Source organism: Pan paniscus, chromosome 10 (genome assembly GCF_029289425.2).
Source record: "Pan paniscus chromosome 10, NHGRI_mPanPan1-v2.0_pri, whole genome shotgun sequence".
Taxonomy (NCBI): domain Eukaryota; kingdom Metazoa; phylum Chordata; class Mammalia; order Primates; family Hominidae; genus Pan; species Pan paniscus.
In genome coordinates, this window is record NC_073259.2 from 129,824,908 (window position 1) to 129,850,318 (window position 25,411).

The following is a 25,411-nucleotide window of genomic DNA, read 5'->3' on the forward strand; positions in this document are numbered from 1 at the left end:
ACAAACATTAAAGAGAATAAATAGATTTAAATAAAGTTGCAAGCATAATTACAAATAAATACCATATTACCAGATTTTTTTTTTTTTTGAGACAGAGTCTTGCTCTGTTGCCAGGCTGGAGTGCAGTGGCACGATCTCGGCTCACTGCAACCTCCGCGTCCTGGGATCAAGTAATTCTCCTGCCTTAGCCTCCCGAGTAGCTGGGACTACAGGCGCACACCACCATGGGCAGCTAATTTTTGTATTTTTAGTAGAGATAGGGTTTCACAATGTTGGCCAGGATGGCCTCGATCTGTTGACTTTGTGATCCGCCTGCCTTGGCCTCCCAAAATGCTGGGATTACAGGCATGAGCCACCGTGCCCGGCCTTTTTTTTTTTTTGAGACCAAGTCTCACTCTGTCGCCCAGGCTGGAGTGCAGTGGCGCATTCTTGGCTCACTGCAACCTCCGCCTCCTGGGTTCAAGTGAGTCTTCTGCCTCAGTCCCCTGAGTAGCTGGGATTACAGGCGCATACCACCACACCCGGCTAATTTTTATATTTTTAGTAGAGACGGGGGTTTCACCGTGTTAGTCAGGCTGGTCTTGAACCCCTGACCTCGTGATCCACCCGCATCGGCCTCCCAAAGTGTTGGGATTACAGTGCGCCTGGCCATATTACCAGATTTTAAACAATAATCTATGAAAGTGTTACTACCTAAGGACTTTCACTCAAGAAGAAAAACTACATAGTAACACCAAACTTGCAGGGTGGTGAGTTACTAGATACGTTTTCTCTAAATGGAAGCTTACCTAGCTTCAGCAACATTTCTGGATGAGGCATCAAGTTACTGTTGCACATTTTATTTATTTATTTATTTATTTATTTTTAAGACGGCATGTCTCGCTCTGTGGCCCAGGCTGGAGTGCAGTGGCGTGGTGTCAGCTCACTGCAACCTCTGCCTCCCGGGTTCACTCCATTCTCCTGCCTCAGCCTCCTGCCACCACGCCTGGCTAATTGTTTGGTGTTTTTTTTTTTTTTTGTATTTTTAGTAGAGACGGGGTTTTACCGTGTTAGCCAGGATGGTCTCGATCTCCTGACCTTGTGATCCGCCTGCCTTGGCCTCCCAAAGTGCTGGGATTACAGGCGTGAGCCACCGTGCCCGGCTGGTCTCGAACTCTTGACCTCAGGTGATCCGCCTGCCTTGGCCTCCCAAAGTGCTGGGATTACAGGTGTGAGCCACCATGCCCAGCCTTCTTTTTCTTTTTGAGACAGAGTCTCCCTCTGTTGACCAGGCTGGAGCGCAGTGGCACACTCAGCACACTGCAACCTCCGCCTCCCGGGTTCAAGCAATCCTCCTGCCTCAGCCTCTGGAGTAGCTGGGATTACAGGCATGCACTACCACACTAATTTTTGTAATTTTAGTAGAGATGAGGTTTCACCATGTTGGCAAGGCTGGTCTCAAACTCCTGACCTCAGGTGATCTGCCCACTTTGGCCTCCCAAAGTGTCGGGATTACAGGTGCGAGCCACTGCGCCTGGCCTGGACGTTTCTTTACGTACATGTCTGGAACCTATGCGGGACTGACAAGGAGATTTGTCTTAGTTGGGGCTACTGATTGGAGTGACTACCTGGGACTTCTCTCTGTGGTTAAAGCTTCTATATAGCATGGTTGCCTCAGGATAGCTGGACTTTTTGCTCCAAGAGCAACTAGTTCCACTTCCTTAGTTGCTCCAGGAACTTAGGTGGAAGCCACAGGGCCTTCCGTGACTTTTTCTCAGAAGTTATGTAGTGTCAATTCTGCCATATTCTATTGTCAGACTAGTCACAAGCCTACCTAGATTTAAGGAGAGAGAACAGAGGCACTGCCTCTCTATGTGAGGCATAATAAAGAATAGGTGGCCATGTTTTAAAACCATCACAGTGGACGGGACATGGTGGCTCATGTCTGTAAACCCAGACTTTGGGAGGCCGAGGTGGGCGGATTACCCAAGGTCATGAGTTTGATACCAGCCTGGCCAACATGATGAAACCCTGTTTCTACTAAAAATACAAAAATTAGCTGGGTGTGGTTGCATGCACCCTTAATCTCAGCTACTCGGGAGGCTGAGGCAGGAGAATCACTTGAACCTAGGAGGCGGAGGTTGCAGTAAGCCGAGATTGTGCCACTGCACTCCAGCGTGGGTGACAGAGCAAGACTCTGTCTCAAAAAAAAAAAAGTCACAGTTGGGAAGCTCTGTCCCATGAGGTTGCGTTGGGACTCAGGTTAGTTTGGTTGGGGAGGGGCAATGGCCTCTGCCATTTGCATCATGTGACTTCCATTTCTGGCTTCAAGGCTACTGAGCCCTTTGTTGCATTTCCCAGCCAGGGAAGAGAGGGTGGAGGGCAAGCAGTTCCTAATAAAAAATGTGGTTCAGAACTTGCACAAGTTGCCAGGTGCAGTGTCTCACATCTGTAACCCCAGCACTTTGGGAGGCCAAAGTGGGCGCATCACTTGAGGCCAGGAGTTTGAGACCAGCCTAGTCAACATGGTGAAACCCCATCTCTACTAAAAATACAAAAATTAGTTGGACATGGTGGTGCACGCCTGTAGTCCCAGCTACTTGGGAGGCTGAGGCACAAGAATTACTTGAACCCGGGAGGTGGAGGATACAGTGACCTGAGGTGGAGCCCTTGCACTCTAGCCTGGGTGATAGAGTGAGACCCTGTCTCCAAAAAAAAAAAAAAAAAAAAAGTCCAGGCACAGTGGCTCACACCTGTAATCTATTCTACTAAAAATCTACTCTACTAAAAATATAAAAATACAAAAATTAGCTGGGCATGGTGGCGCATGCCTGTAATCCCAGCTACTCGGGAGGCTGAGGCAGGAGAATTGCTTGAACCCAGGAGGCAGAGGTTGCAGTGAGCCGAGATTGCGCCACTGGACTCCAGCCTGGCCACAGAGAGAGACTCCGTCTCAAAAAAAAAAGCAGACCTCAGCCATAGCTGTGGTGTTTTAATTTTTAACAAGGATGATGTCTTCATGTTTTACTTGTGACATTAAATATTAATTGAAACAGATGAGGGCCTGATGAGCATCTGGCAGCTGATTTTGCAGCCCTGGTCTTATCTCTCCATGGCGGGACCCAGCACCAAAGGCCACCAGGAGGGGTGCGGGCCCCTTATCTCGCAGCAGCCTCTCAGGCCAGGGCCCCGTCTTCCCCAAGGTTGCATCGTCTGGGCAGGATCTCTCCACCTCTGTCCTCCTTGTCTGGGTTCATTATCAGCAGGTATTTGCTGGACATACAGGGCTGTTTAGCACTGAAGAATTCAAAAGTGATTAAAACACAGCCTTTCTCCACACAGATAACTTATTAATTACCAGTGGAAAGTTGGACACTACATAGCGCAGAAACTGGATGGGCATCCTGGCTGCCTTTACCAAGCAAAGTTAGCATCGTGGACACGGTGTCCCTCCTGGCAGGAGCCACTAATAAGGGCACAACATCCTTTTAGTAGCATGCTGGTCCCCACGCATACCCCAAATCATGAGGAAACATCCGCAGACCCCCACTGGGGGACATTCTTCCAGACAACTGGACCGAACTCTTTAAAAACTTAAATTCGGCCGGGCATGGTGGCTCATGCCTGTAATCCCAGCACTTTGGGAGGCCGAGGTGGGAGGATCATTTGAGGTCAGGAGTTCCAGACCAGCCTGGCCAACATGGTGAAACCCCGTCCATCTCTACTAAAAATACAAAAATTAGCTGGGTATGGTGGCACCTATAATCCCAGCTACTTGGGAGGCTGAGGCAGGAGAATTGCTTGAACCCGGGAGGCAGAGGTTGCAGTGAGCCAAGATCGCACCACTGTACTCTGGCCTGGGCGACAAGAGTCAAACTCTGTCTCAAAAAACAAAAAACAAAAACAAACTTAAATTCACGAAAGACAGAGATTGGGAGATTGTTCTAGATTAAAGGAGAGTAAAGAGATATGAACAGTACCAGAAGGCATGAGACTGAATTGGATCCAAGATCTGGAGGAAAATTGCCATAAAAGAGACAGTCAGCAAAATTTGAATTTGAGTGGTATATGAGGCCACAGCATTGTGTTATATCAACGTTACATTTTCTAGACGATTGACCCTTGAACAAGGTGGGGTTAGGGGTGCCAATCAGTCAAAAAGCCAAATATGTAACTTCTTTTTTTTTTGGAACAGAGTCTCCCTCTGTTACTGAGGCTGGAGTGCAGTGACACGATCTCAGCTAACTACAGCCACCACCTCCTGGGTTCAAGTAATCCTTCCACCTCAGCCTTCCGAGTAGCTGGGACTACAGGCGCCTGCCACCACACCTGTCTAATTTTTGTATTTTTAGTAGAGACGGGTTTCACCATGTTGACCAGGCTGGTCTTGAACTCCTGGCCTCAAGTGATCCACACACCACAGCCTCCCAAAGTGCTAGGATTACAAGTGTGAACCACCCAGCCTGGCCGGAAACTTTTGACTCCTGCAACACTTCTTTTTTTTTTTTTTTTTGAGACAGAGTGCAGTGGTGTGATCTCAGCTCACTGCAATCTCCCCCTCCTGGGTTGAAGCGATTCTCCTGCCTCAGCCTCCTGAGTACCTGGGATTACAGGTGCCCGCCACCATGCCCGGCTAATTTTTGTGTTTTTAGTAGAGATGGGGTTTCACCATGTTGGTCAGCCTGGTCTCAAACTCCTGACCTCCGGTGATCCGCCCATCTTGGCCTCCCAAAGTGTTGGGATTACAGGCGTGAGCCAACGCGCCCGGCGACTCCCACAAAACTTCTATCAGCCTAATGTTGACCAGAGTCTCACTGATAACAGATACAGTTGATTAACACACATTTTATGTATGCATTATACATTGTATTCTTACAATAAAGAAAGCTAGAGAGGCCTGGCACGGTGGCTCATGCTTGTAATCCCAGCGCTTTGGGAGGCTAAGGCAGGTGAATCATCTGAGTTTGGGAGTTCGAGACCAGCCTGACCAACATGGAGAAACCCTGTCTCTACTAAAAATACAAAATTAGCCAGGCGTGGTGGTGCATGCCTGTAATCCCAGCTACTCGGGAGGCTGAGGCAGGAGAATCGCTTGAACCCGGGGAGGTGAAGGTTGCAGTGATTCGAGATCATGCCACTGCACTCCAGCCTGGGCAACAAGAGTGAGACTCTGTCTTAAAAAAAAAAAACCCAAAAAGCTGGAGAAAAGAAAGTGTTATTAAGAAAATCATAAGGAAGAGAAAATATATTTACTCTTCATTAAGTGGAAGTGCACCATTGTAAAGGTCTTCATCCTTTGTGTCTTCACATTGAGGAGTAGCAGGAGGAGGAAGAGGAGGGCTTGGTCTTGCTGTCTCGGGGTGGCAGAGGTGGAAGCAAATCTGTGTATAAGTGGACATGCAGTTGAAACCCGTGTCGTTTAAGGGTCAGTTGCATTTGATAATTGTACTATGGATATTTAAGAGAATATAGCTGTTCTTACTATATACACACTGTACTATTTAGGAGAAAAGAGGTGTGTTGCCTGCAACTAACTCCCAAATGGTTTAGCACTGGAGTGGGCAAATCTTTTTGGTAAAAGGCCAAATAGTGAAAATTTTGAGCTTTATGGGCCATATGGTCTCTGTCACAACTACTTGTTTTGCTGTTAGAGTCCCAGCACAGCCACAGGGAATATTTAAATGGGTGGGTGTGGCTGTGTTCCAATAAAACTTTATTTATGGATACTGCAATGCCAATTTATATAATTTTCACACACCACGAAAGATTCTTGTGATTTTTTTTCAACCCTGCAAAACCCATTTCTGTCTTACTGAGCATACAAAATTAGGTAGCCAGACTTGGCCTGCGGCGGTGGTTTACGAATGCCTGCTTGATATAGAAAAAGAACACACAGGCAGGCACACATACGTGGGGGATAAAGCAAATACAGCATGATGGAACAGCTAGTGAATCTGGTGAAGAATAGAGGCGAGTTCTTTGTATTGTTTTTGTAATTCTGCAAGCTTGAAATTATTATTATTACTATTATTATTATTTTGAGACAGAGTTTCACTCTTGTTGCCCAGGCTGGAGTGCAATGGCGTGATCTCGGCTCACCACAACCTGTGCCTCCCGGGTTCAAGCGATTCTCCTGATTCAGCCTCCTGAATAGCTGGGATTACAGGCATGTGCCATCACGCCTGGCTAATTTTGTGTTGTTAGTAGAGACAGGGTTTCTCCATGTTGGTCAGGCTGGTTTCAAACTTCCGACTTCAGGTGATCCATCTGCCTTGGCCTCCCAAAGTGCTGGGATTACAGGCGTGAGCCACTGCGCCTGAAATTATTATTATTATTCATTTATTTATTTATTTGAGACGGAGTCTCACTCTGGAGTGCAGTGGCATAATCTCAGCTCACCGCAACCTCCGCCTCCTGGGTTCAAGCGATTCTCATGCCTTAGCCTCCCAAGTAGCTGGGATTACAGGCGTGAGCCACCATGCCCAACTTGAAATTATTTTAAAATAAAAACATTAAGTAAAATAAAAGCATTGATTTTTCCTTCCTGGGGGGCCCAGGAAGGAGAGAAGGGAGTCACCCTTTCATCTTCCTAGTGAGTGGGCCAAGGTGACTCACTCACAGCATTCTTGGATGTCTCCTAATTGTCATCTAGTCACTTGTCATTTTTATTGTCATCTAGTTAATTCTTAGCCTTTGCCTCTTCCTTATTTACTGACTTAACTTCCTTTTTTTTTTGAGACGGAGTCTTGCTCTGTCACCTAGGCTGGAGTGCCGTGGCACGACCTCAGCTCACTGCAACCTCCGACTCCCAGATTCAAACGATTTCTCCTGTCTCAGCCTCCAGAGTAGCTGGGACTACAGGCATACGCCACCATGCCCGGCTAATTTTTGTATTTTTAGTAGAGACAGGGTTTCACTATTTTGGTCAGGCTGGTCTCGAACTCCTGACCTCAAATTATCTGCTGCCTTGGCCTCCCAAAGTGCTGGGATTACAGACGTGAGCCACCGTGCCCGGTCTGACTTAACTTTCATACCTAGGTGCCTCGCTTGGCAGGCAGGGGAGTTTAGCCTCTGTGCTCACTGTTGGACCATCCCCTTTTGCTCTCCCTCTAATAAATCCATCTCTTCAACTGCTAAAAACAAAACAAAACAAAAAAAATCACTTTAAATATGTTTGTTGGCTTATCGTTGCTTTGTTTTTCAATGTTTTTTAATTCCTCAAGACCCATGTTAACCTTGTCTATATCATTCCAATTTTGGTACATGTGCTGCCAAAGTGAGCAGTGGCTTATTGTTTTTGTTTTTATTTTTATTTTTTGAGACGGAGTTTCATACTTTCGCCCAGGCTGGAGTGAAGTGGCGTGGTCTTAGTTCACTGCAACCTCCGCCCCCTGGGTTCAAGTGATTCTCCTGCCTCAGTCTCCCAAGTAGTTGGGATTACAGACGCCCGCCTGGCTAATTTTTACATTTTTAGTAGAGACGGGGTTTTGCCATGTTGGCCAGGCTGGTCTCGAACTCCTGACCTCTGATCTACCTGCCTCAGCCTCCCAAAGTGCTGGGATTACAGGCGTGAGCCAGCGCGTCCGGCCAGCTTATTGTTTTTAATGTCATGGTCTTCATCTCCCATGCTGGTTTCCCTAGATTGTTGGTGTTTGTCTTAGAAGTCCAGAGATAAGGGGTTGTTTCCCTGCCTGTGGTGGTATTTATTTGGAGGTATGTGATGGTGGCAAAGTCAAGAAGTTACTGTTTTCTGTTCCCCCAGCACTGGGGCGAAGTCTCATATTTTTCCTGGCCTTGTGGCCCTGAATGGTTGTTTCAGGAATGAGCTATTGAATTCATTGGAGTGACTGTGTCTGGAGTGGGGAGGGTGGCTTTAAGGAAAGGGGTATGTGCTTTTCTTAGTTGACCTAACAGGAACTCTCTTCATTGCCAGGATCAGAAACTCAACTCAAAGTGAACACTAAATAAAGAGTGATTTATTGGCTGGGTGCGGTGACTCACGCCTGTAATCCCAGCACTTTGGCAGGCCGAAGCGGGCAGGTCACAAGGCCAGGAGTTCGAGACCAGCCTGGCCAATATGGTGAAACCCCATCTCTACTAAAAATACCAAAAAAAAAAAAAAAAAAAAATTAGCTGGGCGTAGTTGTGGGCACCTGTAGTCCCAGCTACTTGGGAGGCTGAGGCAGGAGAATCGCTTGAACCCAGGAGGCGGAGGTTGCAGTGAGCCAAGATCATGCCACTGCACTCCAGCCTGGGTGACAGAGCGAGACTCTCTCAAAAAAAAAAAGAAAAGAAAATGAGCTGTTCACATTCTCCCACACACCCTCCCCCGGGTCCCCTGTTCTTCAGGAGACGCACAGGATCTACAAGCAGAAGCTGGAGGAGCTGGCTGCGCTGCAGACGCTGTGTAGCAGTTCCATCAGTAAGCAGAAGAAGCACCTCAAGGACTTGAAGCTTACACTCCAGAGGTAGGTGCAGCTGTAGCCCGGGGGCTGCCCTGGTTCTGAGGGACAGAAGTCCAACTCAAAACAGGCTGAAGCAGAGAATGGAAATCTCAGTGGAAAAAGACAGGACTGGGAGTTGCTTCAGGCATCACTGGATCCAGGAGTCAAAGGGTGTTTTGGGGCATGTATTTTTCCCTCTAAATTCTGCCTTCCTCTGGATTGGTGTCACTCTCAGGGTGACTGTCCCCTTCACCAGCAGTGCCAGGCTTATATTCTCCAGCCTTGCTTCCTGCCGGCTGTGCCACCCTGGCTGAAGGAGAGTGTGTCTCTTTTTTTTTTTTTTTCTTGAAATGGAGTCTTTCACTCTGTTGCCCAGTCTGGAGTGCCATGGCATGATTTCGGCTCACTGCAACCTCTGTCTCCTGGGTTCAAGCGATTCTCCTGCCTCAGCCTCCTGAGTAGCTGTGATTACAGGCATGAGCCACTGTGCCTGGCCGAGAGTTTCTCGTTCCCAGTACTTCAGCCGACATTCTGGGTTCAGTCCTCATTGGCTGGGATTGGTTGAATGCCCATTTGTGAACCAATCACTGAGAAGCTGCTTGGGCAGCGCCATGTCGTGTGCTAAGTCTGTGGCCCTGGGAGGTGGAGGGACGGCCACATGGGTGATGGGAGAAGAAGATAAGTAGTTTCCCGGGTGAAAGTTGGGTGCTGTTATAGGAAGGTGCCCTGCTGGACAAGTAAGCAGGCAGCGTCCTTTTGTGGGTGTGGGGTGCCCTCCCCACTGGGGTTGCTGGTGTAGTGGCCACTAGGCTGCCATCCCTGGTGGAGATGTGCTTGAGCTCATAGCTTAGTTCAGTTCCCAAGGCCTGGATCGTGTTCATTTCCTGACACTCATGGTCTCCAGGTCTGGGAAGTACCCTCCTGCCTGGTATGTGAAGGGGCCCAGTGGATGCCGTGACCCCATTGTCAGGCAGGGAAACTGAGGCTCCGAGTGACTTGTCCCAGGTCACTTAGCTGGGCCTCCATTTTAGAATCTGGGACTCCTGGTCAACTCTTGTGGACAATTTTGGAGGAAGGTCCTGATTATAGCTCTCAGTGTGGCTGGCCATTTTGGAAATGGAGGCCCGCAACTAAGGGGTAGAGAGTGTGGATGGCCCTGTGCAAACACGTCACCAGATGTGGCTTTGGAAAAACACATCTTGGTAATGGCAGGACTCAGAGTCTAGAGTTTCTTTAGATTCTCAGTGATTGCTTCACAGATGGGCACATGGCGAACCCCAGCACTATTGATAGGTCTTTGTGGGGGCTGTGCAGTGCACTGTGGGATAGTGAGTAGCATCCCTGGCCTCTGCCCACTGATGCCAGTAGCACTCCTGCCCCAGGTGTGTCCACCAAGATCTCTCCAGGCATTGCCAGCTGTCCTCAGTTGAGAAGTGCTGGGTTAGAAGGTTGACCCGTGAGTTAGGGTCTTAGACCAAGGACCCCTGTCATTCTGAGATGTGTCTGCTGACTTGTTTTCTGGTTTTGAGAGTTCCGTGTTACCAAAGAATAACAGACCATGATTGGTCGACTGCTTATGCTTTCAGGTGCCTTTCTGTCTGTCTCTTGGTCATCTGTAGGTTATTCCTTTATTTCTATTTTTTAAAATTATTTTCATTCATTCATTCATTCATTCATTCAGAGATGAAGTCTCGCTCTGTTGCCCAGGCTGGGGTGCAGTGGTGCAATCTTGGCTCACTGCAACCTCTGCCTCCCGGGTTCAAGCAATTCTTCCTGTCTCAGCCTCCCGAGTAGCTGGGATTACAGGTGCCCGCCACCACGCCCAGCTAATTTTTGTACTTTTACTAGAGACAGGGTTTCACCATGTTGGCCAGGCTGGTCTCAAATTCCTGACCTCAAGTGATCATCCTGCCTCGGCTCCCAAAGTGCTGAGATTACAGGTGTGAGCCACCATGCCCGGCCTTACTTTTTTTGAGATAGTGTCTTGCTCAGTCACCCAGGCTGGAGTGCAGTGGCGCAATCACGGCTCACCACAGCCTTGATCTCCTGGGCTCAAGCGATCCTCCCACCTTAGCCTCATGAATACTAGGACTACATGCATGTACCACCATGCTTGGTTGTTGTTTTTTGTTATTGTTGTTGTTGTTTTTGAGATGGAGTTTCGCTCTGTCACCCAGGCTGGAATGCAGTGGTGCTATCTTGGCTCACTGAACCTCTGCCTCCCGAGTTCAAGTGATTCTCCTGCCTCAGCCTCCCAAGTAGCTGGGATTATAGGGGCCTGCCACCACACCCAGCTGATTTTTATATTTTCAGTAGAGACAGGGTTTTGCCATTTGGCCAGGCTGGTCTCGAACTCCTGACTTCAGGTGATCTGCCCACTTCAGTTTCCCAAAGTGCTGGGATTACAGGCATGAGCCACCACACCCAGCCCCTGGTTGTTTTCTTAAAAACCCCCCCGCCTTTTTTTTGTTTTTTTTTTGAGACAGAATTTCGCTCTTGTTGCCCAGGCTGGAGTGCAGTGGTGCGATCTTGGCTCACTGCAACCTCTGCCTCCCGGGTTCAAGCGATTCTCCTGTCTCAGCCTCCCGAGTAGCTGGGATTACAGGCATGCACCATCATGCCCAGCTAATTTTGTATTTTTAGTAGAGACGGGGTTTCTCCATATTGGTCATGCTGGTCTTGAACTCCCAACCTCAGGTGATCGGCCCACCTCAGCCTCCCAACGTATTGGGATTACAGGCTTGAGCCACTGCACCCGGCCTTGGTTGTTTTCTTTAATTAATTTTTTGTAGAGACGGGGTCTTGCTATGTTGGTCAGGCTGGTCTCAAACTCATGGCCTCAAGTGATCCTCCTGCCCTGGCCTCCCAAAGTGCTGGGATCATAGGCGTATGTGCTGGGACTATAACATCATGCCTGCTAGCTATTTCTTTAGAAAAATGAGAAGAAGGCCAGGCGTGGTGGCTCACGCCGGTAATCCCAGCACTTTGGGAGGCGGAGGCAGGCAGATCATGAGGTCAGGAGATCAAGACCATCCTGGCTAACATGGTGAAACCCCATCTCTTCTAAAAATACAAAAAAAAAATTAGCTGGGTGTGGTGGCAGGCACCTGTAATCCCAGCTACTTGGGAGGCTGTGGCAGGAGAATGGCATGAACCCAGGAGGCGGAGCTTGCAGCGAGCCGAGATGGCGCCACTGCACTCCAGCCTGGGCGACAGAGCAAGACTCCGTCTCAAAAAAAAAAAGAAAAGAAAAGAAAAATGAGAAGAAAAATAGTATTGTCAGTAATTATCCCTTGAGCTCATACTATCAAGTATTATTCTAGATGCTCTATGCTGTACTTACTCATTTAATCCTCACCAGGCTATTGTCTGTGAGGTAGGCTTGAGGTTATCCCGGCTTTTCAGGTATGGAAAATAAGGCAGAGAGGTTTAAGGACTTTCTGAAAGTCACAAGACTACCTGGAAGGCAGCATCACTCCTCCAACCCCGAGAGTTGAGAATGGGGAACTGCGGTTGCGAGAGGCACTGGGGTAGAAGGTGGGAGGCACTGGGGTAGAAGGTGGGAGTCTGGGGTAGAAGGCGGGAGTCTGGGGTAGAAGGTGGGAGGCACTGGGGTAGAAGGTGGGAGGCTGGGGTAGAAGGTGGGAGGCACTGGGGTAGAAGGTGGGAGGCTGGGGTAGAAGGTGGGAGGCTGGGGTAGAAGGTGGGAGGCACTGGGGTAGAAGGTGGGAGGCTGGGGTAGAAGGTGGGAGGCACTGGGGTAGAAGGTGGGAGGCACTGGGGTAGAAGGTGGGAGTCTGGGGTAGAAGGTGGGAGGCTGGGGTAGAAGGTGGGAGGCTGGGGTAGAAGGTGGGAGGCACAGGGGTGGAAGGTGGGAGGCTGGGGTAGAAGGTGGGAGGCTGGGGTAGAAGGTGGGAGGCTGGGGTAGAAGGTGGGAGGCACTGGGGTAGAAGGTGGGAGGCTGGGGTAGAAGGTGGGAGGCACTGGGGTAGAAGGTGGGAGGCACTGGGGTAGAAGGTGGGAGTCTGGGGTAGAAGGTGGGAGTCTGGGGTAGAAGGTGGGAGTCTGGGGTAGAAGGTGGGAGTCTGGGGTAGAAGGTGGGAGGCACTGGGGTAGAAGGTGGGAGGCGGGGTGGAAGGTGGGAGGCTGGGATAGAAGGTGGGAGGCTGGGGTGGAAGGTGGGAGGCACGGGGGTAGAAGGTGGGAGGCACTGGGGTAGAAGGTGGGAGTCTGGGGTAGAAGGTGGGAGGCTGGGGTAGAAGGTGGGAGGCTGGGGTAGAAGGTGGGAGGCTGGGGTAGAAGGTGGGAGTCTGGGGTAGAAGGTGGGAGGCTGGGGTAGAAGGTGGGAGGCTGGGGTAGAAGGTGGGAGGCACAGGGTAGAAGGTGGGAGGCACAGGGGTGGAAGGTGGGAGGCTAGGGTAGAAGGTGGGAGGCACTGGGGTAGAAGGTGGGAGGCACTGGGGTAGAAGGTGGGAGGCTGGGGTAGAAGGTGGGAGGCACTGGGGTAGAAGGCGGGAGTCTGGGGTAGAAGGTGGGAGGCACTGGGGTAGAAGGTGGGAGGCTGGGGTAGAAGGTGGGAGGCACTGGGGTAGAAGGTGGGAGGCTGGGGCCCGGGGAGTCCATAGCCCTCCTCCCTCTGAGTGACGCCCCTTCCCCTGTGCCTGCATCTCTGTCCGCAGGTGCAAACGCCATGCCAGTCGGGAGGAGGCGGAGCTCGTTCAGCAGATGGCAGCGAACATCAAGGAGCGGCAGGACGTCTTCTTCGACATGGAGGCCTACCTGCCCAAGAAAAACGGGTAGGAGCTGGCAACCTCCCCACCCCTAGCACAGGCCCATGCCCAGGCCTGGCACAGCTGGTCCATATAACTCTCGCCTTCCTGCTGGTGCTCAGATTGAAGGGGAAAGAGGGAAGCAAGGGCAGGAGAGATAAGGAGCCTTCCTTACACATTCCTCCATGAGCCCAGGAGGGGACCTTAGCCACACCGTGTGACAGCAGCACTCCTGGGAGGTCCGTTGCAAGGAACCAGCACTTACCGCATGCCTGCTGCCACCTGGGGTTAAGAGGGAAAGTGTCCTCTCCCAGGAGAACAAACATGCATTGCGTGCCTCCTGCACGCTCAGAGCTGTGCCGGGACCTCCTGTGATGTCACCTGGTTTATCCTCAACAATCTGTGCGTCAGACCAAGAGATGCCCATTTTTACAAGATTCAGAGACATCAGCGAATGTTTGGCCACACCAGGATGTGAACAGCAGACATTCTGACTCCAAAGCCCACGTTCTTTGTATTTTCCCCCTTCAGAGAAGTCCCCGTTCCCTCCCTTAAGTGATGTCATTGCCACCTTGTTCTGGAGAGAGAGAGCTGCTTACAGCCTCGTATCATCGTGACCTGACTTAACGCTGCTGAGCACAGTCAGTTCACCCTGACCCTGTTTTCCGGATCAGCCTCGCGCTGAGTCAGAGCCGTGCGTTAGGAGGAGGGGCTCCTTCCAGGCCTGTAGCGGGTGGGAGGGAGCTGGCTAGCCCTGTTATATTTTAACCCATTCCTCCGAGCTTCTCCTTTTTGACTGTGTTCGGATAGACCCCATGAGTTAAGTGATGATCATTTTCTGCAGAATGAGCAGCAGCCTAGCATTCGTGACCCTCTTACAGTGTCATGCGTGTCTGCCTTCCTGCCCCTCTGTCCCTAGGCCTCTGTGCCTCTTACCTCAGTTGGGAATCTTTGGATTGCAAATGATAGAAAACCCAACTCAAGGCCGGGCGCGGTGGCTTGTGCCTGTCATCCCAGCACTTCGGGAGGCCGAGGTGGGAGGATCACTTGAGCCCAGGAATTCAAGACCAGCCTGGACAACACTGTGAGACCACATCTCTACAAAACTTTAACAAAATTGGTGTGCTGGTGTGTACCCATAATCCCAGCTACTTTGGCGACTGAGGTGGGAGGACTACTTGAGCCTAGAGGTTCAAGACTGCAGTGAGGCTGGGCACAGTGGCTCACGCCTGTAATCCCAGCACTTTGGGAGACGGAGGCAGGTGAATCACTTAAGGTTAGGAGTTCAAGACCAGCCTGGCCAACATGGTGAAACCCCTAAACCTACTAAAAATACAAAAATTAGCTGGCCTGGTGGCACGTGCCTGTAATCCCAGCTACTTGGGAGGCTGAGGCAGCAGAATCGCTTGAACCCGGGAGGTGGAGGTTATAGCGAGTCCTGATCGTGCCACTGCAGTCCAGTCTGGGTGACAGAGCAAGACTCTGTCTCAAAAAAAAAAAAAAAAAAAACAAAAAACACTGCAGTGAGCTATGATCATACCATTGCACTCTAGCCTGGGCAACAGAGTGAGACCCTGTCTCTAAAAATAATAACAATGATAATAATAATAATGAAAAATAAAGAAAATTCTTTAAAAATTGACCTAGAGGTTGTACCTTTGCCTCCACCTCATTGGCTATGCTTAGTCACCTGCTCACATCTGGCTGCAAGGCAGGCTTAGAAATACGGTCTCTAGGGTAGCATGGAGGAGAAATCGACTCCTCACACTGTCCTGTCACAGGTTAATGTCCTTTGGTTAGTCGTCATTCTCACTCGATGTGGGGGCCCATTTGCCCGCTGAGCTTAGGCCCCCTATCTTCTAACATCAGTGCTTGGGATGTGCTCATTAAGTGTGTTGAGTTTGAATGTTGTTGATTCACACCCACCTGCTAAGGATCATGCCCCTCACAGGTGTTTCCTTCCAGGCTCTACTTGAACCTGGTCCTCGGCAATGTGAACGTGACCCTCCTCAGCAACCAGGCCAAGTAAGTGTCCCCCACCCACCACCCAGACCCACACCTCACACCCCCCCCACCCACATCCACACCCCAAATCCCACACTGAGAACCCACACCCCACATCCACACCCACACCAACACCCCACACCCCAACCCCACACCCACACCCCACACCCCACACTGCGAACCCACACCCAAACCCCACACTCACACCCCACACCCATACCCCAAACCCACACCCCACACTCCATACCCTCACCGCCCACTCAGAACCCACACTCCACACCAACATCCCACCCACACCCACACCAACACCACACCCACACCCCACACCCCAAACCCACACCCAGACCCCACACCCACACTCCACACCAACACCCCACACCCCAAACCCCACGCTGTGAACCCACACCCGAACCCCACACCCACACCCCACACTCCATACCCTCACCGCCCACTCAGAACCCACACCCCATGCCAACACCCCACCCACACCCTACACCCACACCCCATACTCACACCCCACACCCCATACCCACACCCCACACCCACACCCAACACACACACCCAACAACCACACCCCACACCCAATCCCACACCCCATACCCAACATCCCATACCCACACCACACGCCACACCCCACACTACACCCCACACCATGCCCCACACCCACACCACACCTACGCCCCACACATACACCCACACCCCACACCCACACCCCACACCCACACCCCAAATCCACACCCACACCAACACCCCACACCCCAAACCGACACCCACACCCCACACCCAGACCCCAAATCCACACCTCACACCCACACTCCACATCCCACACCCACACCCCACACCCCATATTCACACCCCACACCCAACACCCACACCCCACACTGACACCCACTCTCTACACCCATATCACACTCCACACTCACACCCCACACCCACACCCCAAACCCACACCCCAAACCCAAACCCACACCCCACACCTTACACCCATACCTATACCCCAAACCCACACCCCACACCTAACACCCCATACCCCACACCCACACCTATACTCACACCCCACACCCAACACCCCACACCCCCATTCACACCCCACACCTAATACCCAACACCCCACACCCCACACCGACACCTATACCCACACCCCACACCCACACCCCATACCCCACACCCACACCACACACCCCACACCCACACCCCACACCCACACCCCATACCCCACACCCACACCCCACCCCACACCCCATATTCACATCCCACCCCACTCTCACCCCACACCCTATCCTACACCCCAACCCACACCCCGTCTCACGCTTTTCACCTGGCTCAGAGGCCTCCGGCATTCTGTTCCTTCAGCTCAGGGAAGTTGCATCTAAGCTAGAATTTTTGCATAAATAAAAACCTGGTCACAGGTGAGGCGCTGGCTTTTGGAGTTTCTGACACTCTCCTCCTCTGTAGGTAGAGCACCTGGGAGAGGGTTGGTTCCTTGGTTCCTTCCCTTCCTTCCCTTCCTTCCCTCCCTCCCCTCCCTCCCCTCCCTCCCTTCCTCCAAGTCAGTATGTTGGGTGGAGAGGACTTCCCATTTCCCACAAGAAATGGCCCTGCTCTGTTTCACGCCCTATCACACACATGGGAGATGGGCAGTCCAGTCTACCCTGAGTCTACCCCATTTCCAGACAGCCGCAAACCCTGGCCTTTCAGCAGCAGCAGTTGGTTGAGGGAAGAGGCCCTGTCTCTGCCCCCTGCCTGTCCCCAGCATGGGCCCAGAGCCCCAGACCAGAGTCCAGGGACATGGGCCTTCTGCATACTTGGCCCTCTTCCCCTCATTGGTCACCACTAACCCGTCAAGGCCAGGTCTTTCCTTTAGTGGAATGGGAAGGTCCTTATGGGCCATGGCAGTGGCTGAAGGACAAGGGTCTGATGGGGCTGAGGGCCATGCCCAGGTGCTGGAATAGTCATGGTAAGGGGCACACCCCTGGGCGTGTCTGTTGTGGCAGGTTTGCCTACAAGGACGAATATGAGAAGTTCAAGCTCTACCTGACCATCATCCTGCTCCTGGGTGCCGTGGCATGTCGATTCGTCCTTCACTACAGGTAGTGGGTGTGGCCGTGTGTGCCTGGGCCTGGGCATGCAGACGTCAGGTGGGGGCCGGGAGAGAGGGATCCAGGGGACCCAGGGCCTCTCCTGCTTCTGTGTTGTTTGGCATGATGAGGTGTAGGGGAGAGAGGGGCCATTTCTCATGGGAAATGCCAGTCCTGTCTGCCCCACCTCCATCCAACAAGTATCTGTTAAACGGCTGCTGGAAAGGCCTTGTACTGTACTAGTTAAGAAGGAGTTCATTACCTGGCACGGTGGCTCACGCCTGTAATCCCAGTACTTTGGGAGGCCGAGGCAGGCAGATCATTTGAGGTCAGGAGTTCAAGACCAGCCTGGCCAACATGGTGAAACCCTGTCTCTACTAAAAATGCAAAAATTAGCCAGGCATGGTGGAGTATGTCTTTAGTCCCAGCTACTCGGAAGGGTGAGACAGGAGAATCGCTTGAACCCAGGAGGCAGAGGTTGCAGTGAGTTGAGATCGCTGCACTCCAGCCTGGGTGACAGAGTCTTGCTCTGTCACCCCCAAAAAAAGGAGTTCACTGTGGTCTATCTGTACAGTGGCATATCATTCAGCTATGAAGAGAAATGAAAAGTTGGGCGTGGTGGCTCACACCTGTAATCCCAGTACAGTACTTTGGGAGGCAGGAGGACTACTCGAGATCAGGAATTTGAGCCTATCCTGGGTAACACAGCAAGACCCCCATCTCTACAAAGATAAAAAATAAAATTATTTAGCTGGGTGCAGTGGCTCACACCTGTAATCTCAGCACTTTGGGAGGCTGAGATGGGAGGATTGTTTGAGTCCAGGAGTTTGAGGCTGCAGTGAGCCATGATCACACCACTGCACTTTAGCCTTGGGGACATAGGGAGACCTGGTCTGAACAAAAGAGAGAGAGAAATGAAGTACTGTCACCAGTACTGAGCCAGGCTGCAGCATGGATGAACCTTGAAAATGTGATGCTGAGTCAAAGAACCAGTCACAAAAAGATACACAGTAGGATTCCATTGCTGAGAACTGCCCAGAACAGGCAAATCTATAGAGACGGGGAGTAGGTGAGTGGTGGCCAGGGGCTGCGGGAGGCAGGAAGGAGGGCATGACTGCTACTGGGTACAAGGTTTCTTTTTAGAGTAATAAGAATGTTCTCCCAGCCTGGGCAACATGGTCAAACCCTGTCTCTACTGAAAATACAAAAATTAGCCAGGCGTGGTGGTGGGTGCCTGTAATCCCAGCTACCCAAGAGGTTGAGGCAGGAGAATCACTTGAACCTGGGAGGCAGAGGTTGCAATGAGCCAAGATTGTGCCACTGCACTCCAGCCTGGACAACAGAGTGAGACCTTGTCTCAAAAACAAACAAAAAGAATGTTCTGGAGTTAGGTAATGGTTGTACAACTCTGAATATACTAAAAATCACTAAATTATATACTTTAAAAGAACAAGTTTTATGGTATGTGAATTATATCCCAATTATATTTTTAAAAAAAGAGAGAAAAAGAGAAAAGAAAATGGTTTTGAGACCAACTGGCTGTTACTATGGGCAGGTTCCCTCTGGGAGCCTCAATCTCTCCATCTGTAAAACAAGGGTGACAGCAGTCCCTGCCTCACAGGGCTGTGACAGTTCAGGGAGCTGGCACCGTGTGTGGAAGCTCCACCCTGGCTGGCACGTGGAGGCGCTGCTGGGGGTGCTCCCCAGCTGCTGGTACCGTCCGAGTGCAGCACAGCCATGCCGTGAGGCTGTGGGCTGCTGTTGCCCTGCCTGGGCTGCTGTTCCTTTCTCTGGCCCTGGGTTCTCTGTCCCCAGGGGAAGTGGTCAAGTACGGTTTGGGCATTTGGCCTATGTGCCAAGCGTTTATTGCCTGGCAGGCGCTTGGCTGGGCATCCGGCTGCTGGTCTGGCCACTTGAATGCCCAAACAAAGGCTCTTTTAGGCCCTGGGCCCGTGCTCGCCTGCTGCCCAGAGCCTGGCCTGTTTCCACGAGGGCAAAGGCTGCACACATCTGTACTACTCCTCATGTGCCACCCTCAAAGAGGGTAAAAGTTGTCAATGTGCAGCCACAGTCCCTTGCACAGGGACCCCCAGGGCCCTCCGAAGGCAAACCCTTGCTGTCCTGAGGCCCAAGGTTCCCCGAGGGCCTGGGCGTCTCTTTTTCTCCCACCTGCTTCTGTGTTCATCTCCTAGGGCCACTGTAACTAAGTACCATAGACTGGGGGCTTAAAACGACAGACACATTTTCCCACAGTTCTGGAAGCCGGCGGTCTGAAAGCAGGGCGTGGCAGGGCCATGCCGCTCCACAGGCTTCGGGGAGGGAGGACCCTTCCTCGCCTCTCCAGCTTCTGGGAATTGCCAGCAAGCCCTGGTATTGCCTGGCTTAAAGCTGTGTTTCACTCGTCTCTGTGTCTGTCACCACGCCACACGGCCTCCTTCCCTAGTATAAGGACACTAGACACTGGATTTAGAGCCCACCCTAACACAGTATGACCTCATTTTAACTAATTCCATCTACAAAGACCCTGTTTCCGAATAAGGTCACATTCTGAGGTCCCAGTGGACATGAATTTTGGAAGGATGCTATTCAACCCAGTACACCTTCTATAGGCTAAAAACGGGGCAGAGGAGGGGGATTGGACAGGCTGTTCATCTCTGTGCCGGTGCCCCCGGGAAGCCTGCCCTGCTGTTTAACCTTAGGCAAATGACGAACCTCTCCCAGCCTCAGTTTCTTGACAGATACAGTGAGCGTGACAGGAGCTACTTGGCAGGGCAGCTTGGAGGGCAGGAGAAGCTGTGTCTGGAGACTGGTTAGACTGGTGCCTGTTTAAATATTAGCACCGGTTAGCATCACCGTTGTTTTGGGCTAAGACCGGGCATACGGGAAAAAGGCTCACAGCTTCATAGCTAGTGCGTCCACAGAGCAGGATTCTCTTTTCTTCTTCTTGCCCCTCTTGGGATGGTTTCCTGGCTAGGCTCCCCACCCGGAGGCCCTTCTTGGTACCACTAAGCCTGCAGCTGGGCATGGCCAGCATCCTCAAGGGTTCTGGGTCCAGCTCTGCCACTCACGGGCTGTGTGACCTGAAGTGGATCCCTGGGCCTCTCTGTCTGTCTCCTCACCTTTTCCACAGGCTCCAGGACATCTACTCCACCAGTACTCCTTGGGCGTTTGGAGGCTTTGGTGAGGCAGCAGGAGAGTTGGAAGCCTCCTGCTGCTGCCTTCAGGCCAAGAGGCTGTCCCTGGTTAGGACTGTCCTCTATCAGGTTTGAACCAGGCCAGGAAAGAGGTAGTCAGAGTTAATTTTGGCTCGAGTGGGCTTGGGTTTGGACCTCACTCCAGTGCTTGCCGTCTGTGTGATCTGTAAAATGGGAAGTGGTACTGTCTTAGTGTGGGTTGGCCCAGAAGAGACCCCCAAGACAAGCATTTTAGTGCCAGTAGTTTATTCAGCAGGTGATCCCAGGAGACACTGGTAGGGGAATGGGAAGTGAGGCAAGAAAGCATTATCCTGTGGGTAGCTGGAGCTCAATACTGCTAGGGAATGAGGGGACAGCGTAGAACATGCCTCAGAGTTATCCCACCTGAGGGTGAGGGAGCTGGGGTATTTATCCACCATTTGCTATCAGTTGGGGCAGTTGAGGACTGTCCCCAGAGGGTGTTAATTGCTCCACCCTTCTGATCTGCACCTTGCACCAGCAGAGTAGATGCTGGTGCCTTGATAAAGCCCCCCAGGAATACCCAGAGTGGCGGGTTCTGGTAGTTGGAAGTCATGCCGACAGGGATGTGGTAAGTGCACCTGCTTTAGGAACCAGTTCTGTAGTGTCCAAGGATCCAGAGCGATCATCTATGCAAAATGCCTGCAAGGTTATAAGTTCCCAATAATTAGTCTCTGCCTAGTGCTGAATAATGATCCCCAAAGATGTTCATGTCCTGGTCTCCAGAGCCCGTGAATAAGTTACCTTACAGAAGGGACTCTGCAGATGTGATTAAGACTCTTGAGATGGGCCGGGTGTGGTGGTTCATGCCTGTAATCCCAGCACTTTGGAAGGCTGAGGTTGGAGGATCACTTGAGCCCAGGAGTTCAAAACCAGCCTGGGCAACATGGCGAAACCCCCTCTCTACAAAAAATACAAAAATTAGTCGGGCCTGATGGCATGCATCTGTAATCCCAGCTACTCGGGAGGCCAAGGCAGGAGAATTACTTGAACAAAAGAGCAAAACTCTGTCTCTAGATGGAGTCTTGCTATGACCAGTCTTAGCTGGTCTCAAACTCCTAAAGTCTTTGTCCTTGACCCCAACAGGGAAGGTCCCATGTACCTCCCAGTGTCACACAGACTTATCCAGTATGGGAACAGAAATGGCCACTGGGTGCAGTCTATCTTCATAAAAGGGAGGGAACCCCCCCCAATCTCCTCCATTTCTCTCCCTAAACTGGGAGATGATTTCACCAACTGTAAGGGCCCTGGGGGCAAAATGAAAGGAGGATGCAACTGCTTTGAAGCTTTGTGGCCCTACTTTGTGGTCACAGACAACGGTCACTCTCTGCCCACACCTTGCTGAACCTTTGCTCACAGAGTTCGTCTCAAGAGAGTCAGGAACAGACCCTGGAATCTCAGGGCCTCAGTTCAAATCTGGCTCTGCCTCTTCCCGGCTGTGGGACTGTGGGCAAGTCAGTTGCTCTCCTGAGCTGACACTCCCCACCTGGAGAGCAGGGAGAAGACATGCACCTCCCGTGCAGGGCTGCTGAGGACACTAGCTGAGGACGGTGCCTGAGAGTAGCAGGGCCAGTGTACGGTGTCCGTCATGACTTCGGCAGCACCAGAGAGCGTCCGCAGTCTCAGAAGCACAGCTCTGAGGACATCAGAGGTCAACATGACTTGAACAGGAAATGAGTGTGGCAAGGGAGGGAGCTCGGCCTCCCCGGGCGGTGGGGGGGTCACTTATTTATTATTTATATTTTTGAGACAGAGTCTCACTCTGTCACCCAGGCTGGAGTACAGTGGTGTGATCTCAGCTCACTGCAACCTCTGTCTCCTGGGTTCAAGCGATTCACCTGCCTCAGCATCCTGAGTAGCTGAGATCACAGGAGCGCACCACCACACCCGGATAATTTTTTGTATTTTGTTTTGTTTTGTTTTTTTGAGACAGAGTCTCACTCTGTCTCCGAGGCTGGAGTGCAGTGGCGCGATCTTGGCTCACTGCAAGCTCCGCCTCCCGGGTTCACACCATTCTCCTGCCTCAGCCTCCCAAGTAGCTGGGACTACAGGTGCTTACCACTGCGCCCGGCTAATTATTATTATTATTATTATTTTTTTTGAGACAGAGTCTTGCTTTGTCGCCCAGGCTGGAGTGCAGTGGCACGATCTTGGCTCACTGCAAGCTCTGCCTCCCGGGTTCACGCCATTCTCCTGCCTCAGCCTCCCGAGTAGCTGGGACTACAGGTGCCCGCCACCATGCCCGGCTACTTTTTTGTATTTTTAGTAGAGACGGGGTTTCACCATGTTAGCCAGGATGGTCTCGATCTCCTGACCTCATGATCCACCCGCCTCGGCCTCCCAAAGTGTTGGGATTACAGGCGTGAGCCACCACGCCCAGCCGATTTTTTTGTATTTTTAATAGAGATGGGGTTTCACCATGTTGGCCAGGCTGGTCTTGAACTCCTGACCTCAAGTGATCCACCCACGTTAGCCTCCCAGAGTGCTGGAATTATAGGCGCAAGCCACTGTGCCCAGCCGAGAAAAGTTTTTAAAATTAGCCTGATGTGGTATTGTGCACCAGTATTCCCACCTACTTAGGAGTCTGAGGTGAGAGGATCGCTTGAGCCCAGGAGATTAAGGCTACAGTGGGCCATGATCACGTCACTGCACTCCAGCCTGACTCTAAAAACAGAAAAAAATTGCCAAAGACAAAGCCTTTGTCAGTGCCTCCTCAGACAGACTGGCAGTGGTGGGGAAGCCCTCAGAGGGGCGTCTGTCACTGACTCTCTCGCAGAGTTCTTTTCCCTGGGGATGCTCACATGGTGGGTCGGCCTCTCCACTTCACAGATTGCAGGGCTGAGGCCAGTGGGGCTCTGATAATCCCCACACAGTGGTCTGCCGGCCCTCCATGCCGACCAGGTACAGCATGCTCCACAGCCCGGGTCTGTCGCCTTCAAAGCTGGATCGGCCCAGCCCCGTGCTGTGGTCACCATGGAGGAGGACGGCCTAGCCCCGTGCTGTGGTCACCATGGAGGAGGACGGCCCAGCCCCGTGCTGTGGTCACCATGGAGGAGGACGGCCCAGCCCCATGCTGTGGTCACCATGGAGGAGGACGGCCCAGCCCCGTGCTGTGGTCACCATGGAGGAGGACGGCCCAGCCCCGTGCTGTGGTCACCATGGAGGAGGACGGCCCAGCCCCGTGCTGTGGTCACCATGGAGGAGGACGGCCCAGCCCCATGCTGTGGTCACCATGGAGGAGGACGGCCCAGCCCCGTGCTGTGGTCACCATGGAGGAGGAAAAGGAGTTCTTCAGTTAGTGTTACAGACAATATGGCCCACTGGGATTTTTTTATATATGTAACAAAGTTTACAGATGGTTTAAGGGGACACAGGGAGTTTATAGCTTAACACTGCAGACAACCTAAAATAGAACATAGAGTGTCTACTGTTTTTTTTTTTTTTTTCTGAGGTGGAGTCTCGCTCACTCCCCTCGGCCTCCCAAAGTGCTGGGATTACAGGCGTGAGCCACCACACCCAGCCAAGTCTCCTGTTCTTAAAGTTCTCCCGTTAGTGTTAGTGGTGGTGGTATTCAAGTTCCCTGCGGCAAATCCAAACGGGTCTGCAGCGACCTCCATTCTTGCCTCTTCAGAAGAAAGAATTTGACTGAGGGGCATAAGGCAGAAGAAGAAACAAGTTTTAGAGCAGGACTGAAAGTATATTAAAAAGCTTGGCCGGATGCGGTGGCTCACGCCTGTAGTCCCAACACTTTGAGAGGCCGAGGCAGGTGGATCACCTGAGGTCAGGAGTTTGAGACCAGCCTGGCCAGTGTGGTGAAACCCTGTCTCTGTTGAAAATACAAAGATTAGCTGGGTGTGGTGGCAGGCGCCTGTAATCCCATCTACTCTGGAGGCTGAGGCAAGAAAATCGCTTGAACCCAGGAGGTGGAGGTTGCAGTGAGCCGAGATCGCACCATTGCACTCCAGCCTGGGTGAAAGAGTGAAACTCCGTGTCAAACAAACAAAACGCTTTAGAGCAGGAATGAAAAGCCACTGGGCACAGTGGCTCATGCCTGTAATGCCAGCACTTTTGGGAGGCTGAGTTGGGTGAATCACTTGTGGTCAGGAGTTCGATACCAGCCTGGCCAACATGGTGAAACCCCATCTCTACTAAAAATACAAAAATCAGGCCGGGTGCGATAACTCACGCCTGTAATCCCAGCACTTTGGGAAGCCGAGGCAGGTGGATCACGAGGTCAAGAGATCGAGACCATCCTGACCAACATGGTGAAACCTCTTCTCTACTAAAAGTACAAAAATCAGCTGGGCATCGTGGTGTGCACCCATAGTCCCAGCTACTCAGGAGGCTGAGGCAGGAAAATCACTTGAACCCAGGAGGCGGAGGTTGCAGTAAGCCGAGATCACGCCACCGCACTCCAGCCTGGCCCCAGAGCGAAACTACGTCTCAAAAAAAAAAAAAAAAAAAAAAAAATTAGCTGGGTGTGGTGGAGTATGCCTGTAGTCCCAGCTACTCGGGAGGCTGAGGCAGGAGAATCGGTTGAACCCGGGAGGCAGAGGTTGCAGTGAGCCAAGATTGCGCCACTGCACTCCAGCCTGAGCGAGACTCTCAAAAAAAAAAGAAAAAGTAAAGTACACTTAGAAGAGGGCCGAGCGGGCATCTTGGAGGACAAGTGTGCGGTGTGCCCTTTGACCTGGGGTCTTATATGCTGGCAGACTTCCGGGGGTCTGGTGACCCTCCTCTGATTCTTCCCTTGGGGTGGGCTGTCTGCATGCGCAGTGGCCTGCGAACTGGGAGGGGCGCGTGCGCAGTTTGTTTCCTGGAGTTGCACACATGCTCACTTGAGGCATCCTTCCCTTTGCCGGTGGAATGTCCCCGGAAAGTCATGTACGAGTTAAATGCTGTCATTTTGCCTCCTAGTGCACATG

The 25,411-nt window shown here is 51.8% G+C and overlaps 1 protein-coding gene across 3 annotated transcripts in view; it reads left to right on the forward strand.

The window, feature by feature from the left end:
• TMEM120B (transmembrane protein 120B) overlaps positions 1-25,411 on the forward strand; it is a 71,227-nt gene that overhangs the window by 24,341 nt on the left and 21,475 nt on the right. For 2 of the 3 annotated variants that reach the window (XM_034934683.4, XM_063593740.1), the window contains exons 2-5: positions 8,329-8,447; positions 13,103-13,219; positions 15,158-15,217; positions 17,191-17,286. In XM_034934683.4, the coding sequence (XP_034790574.1) occupies positions 8,329-8,447; positions 13,103-13,219; positions 15,158-15,217; positions 17,191-17,286 (392 nt within the window). Of the gene's footprint in view, positions 1-8,328; positions 8,448-13,102; positions 13,220-15,143; positions 15,218-17,190; positions 17,287-25,411 lie in introns of all 3 variants that reach the window. The other variant, XM_034934684.3, reaches the window with a different exon arrangement.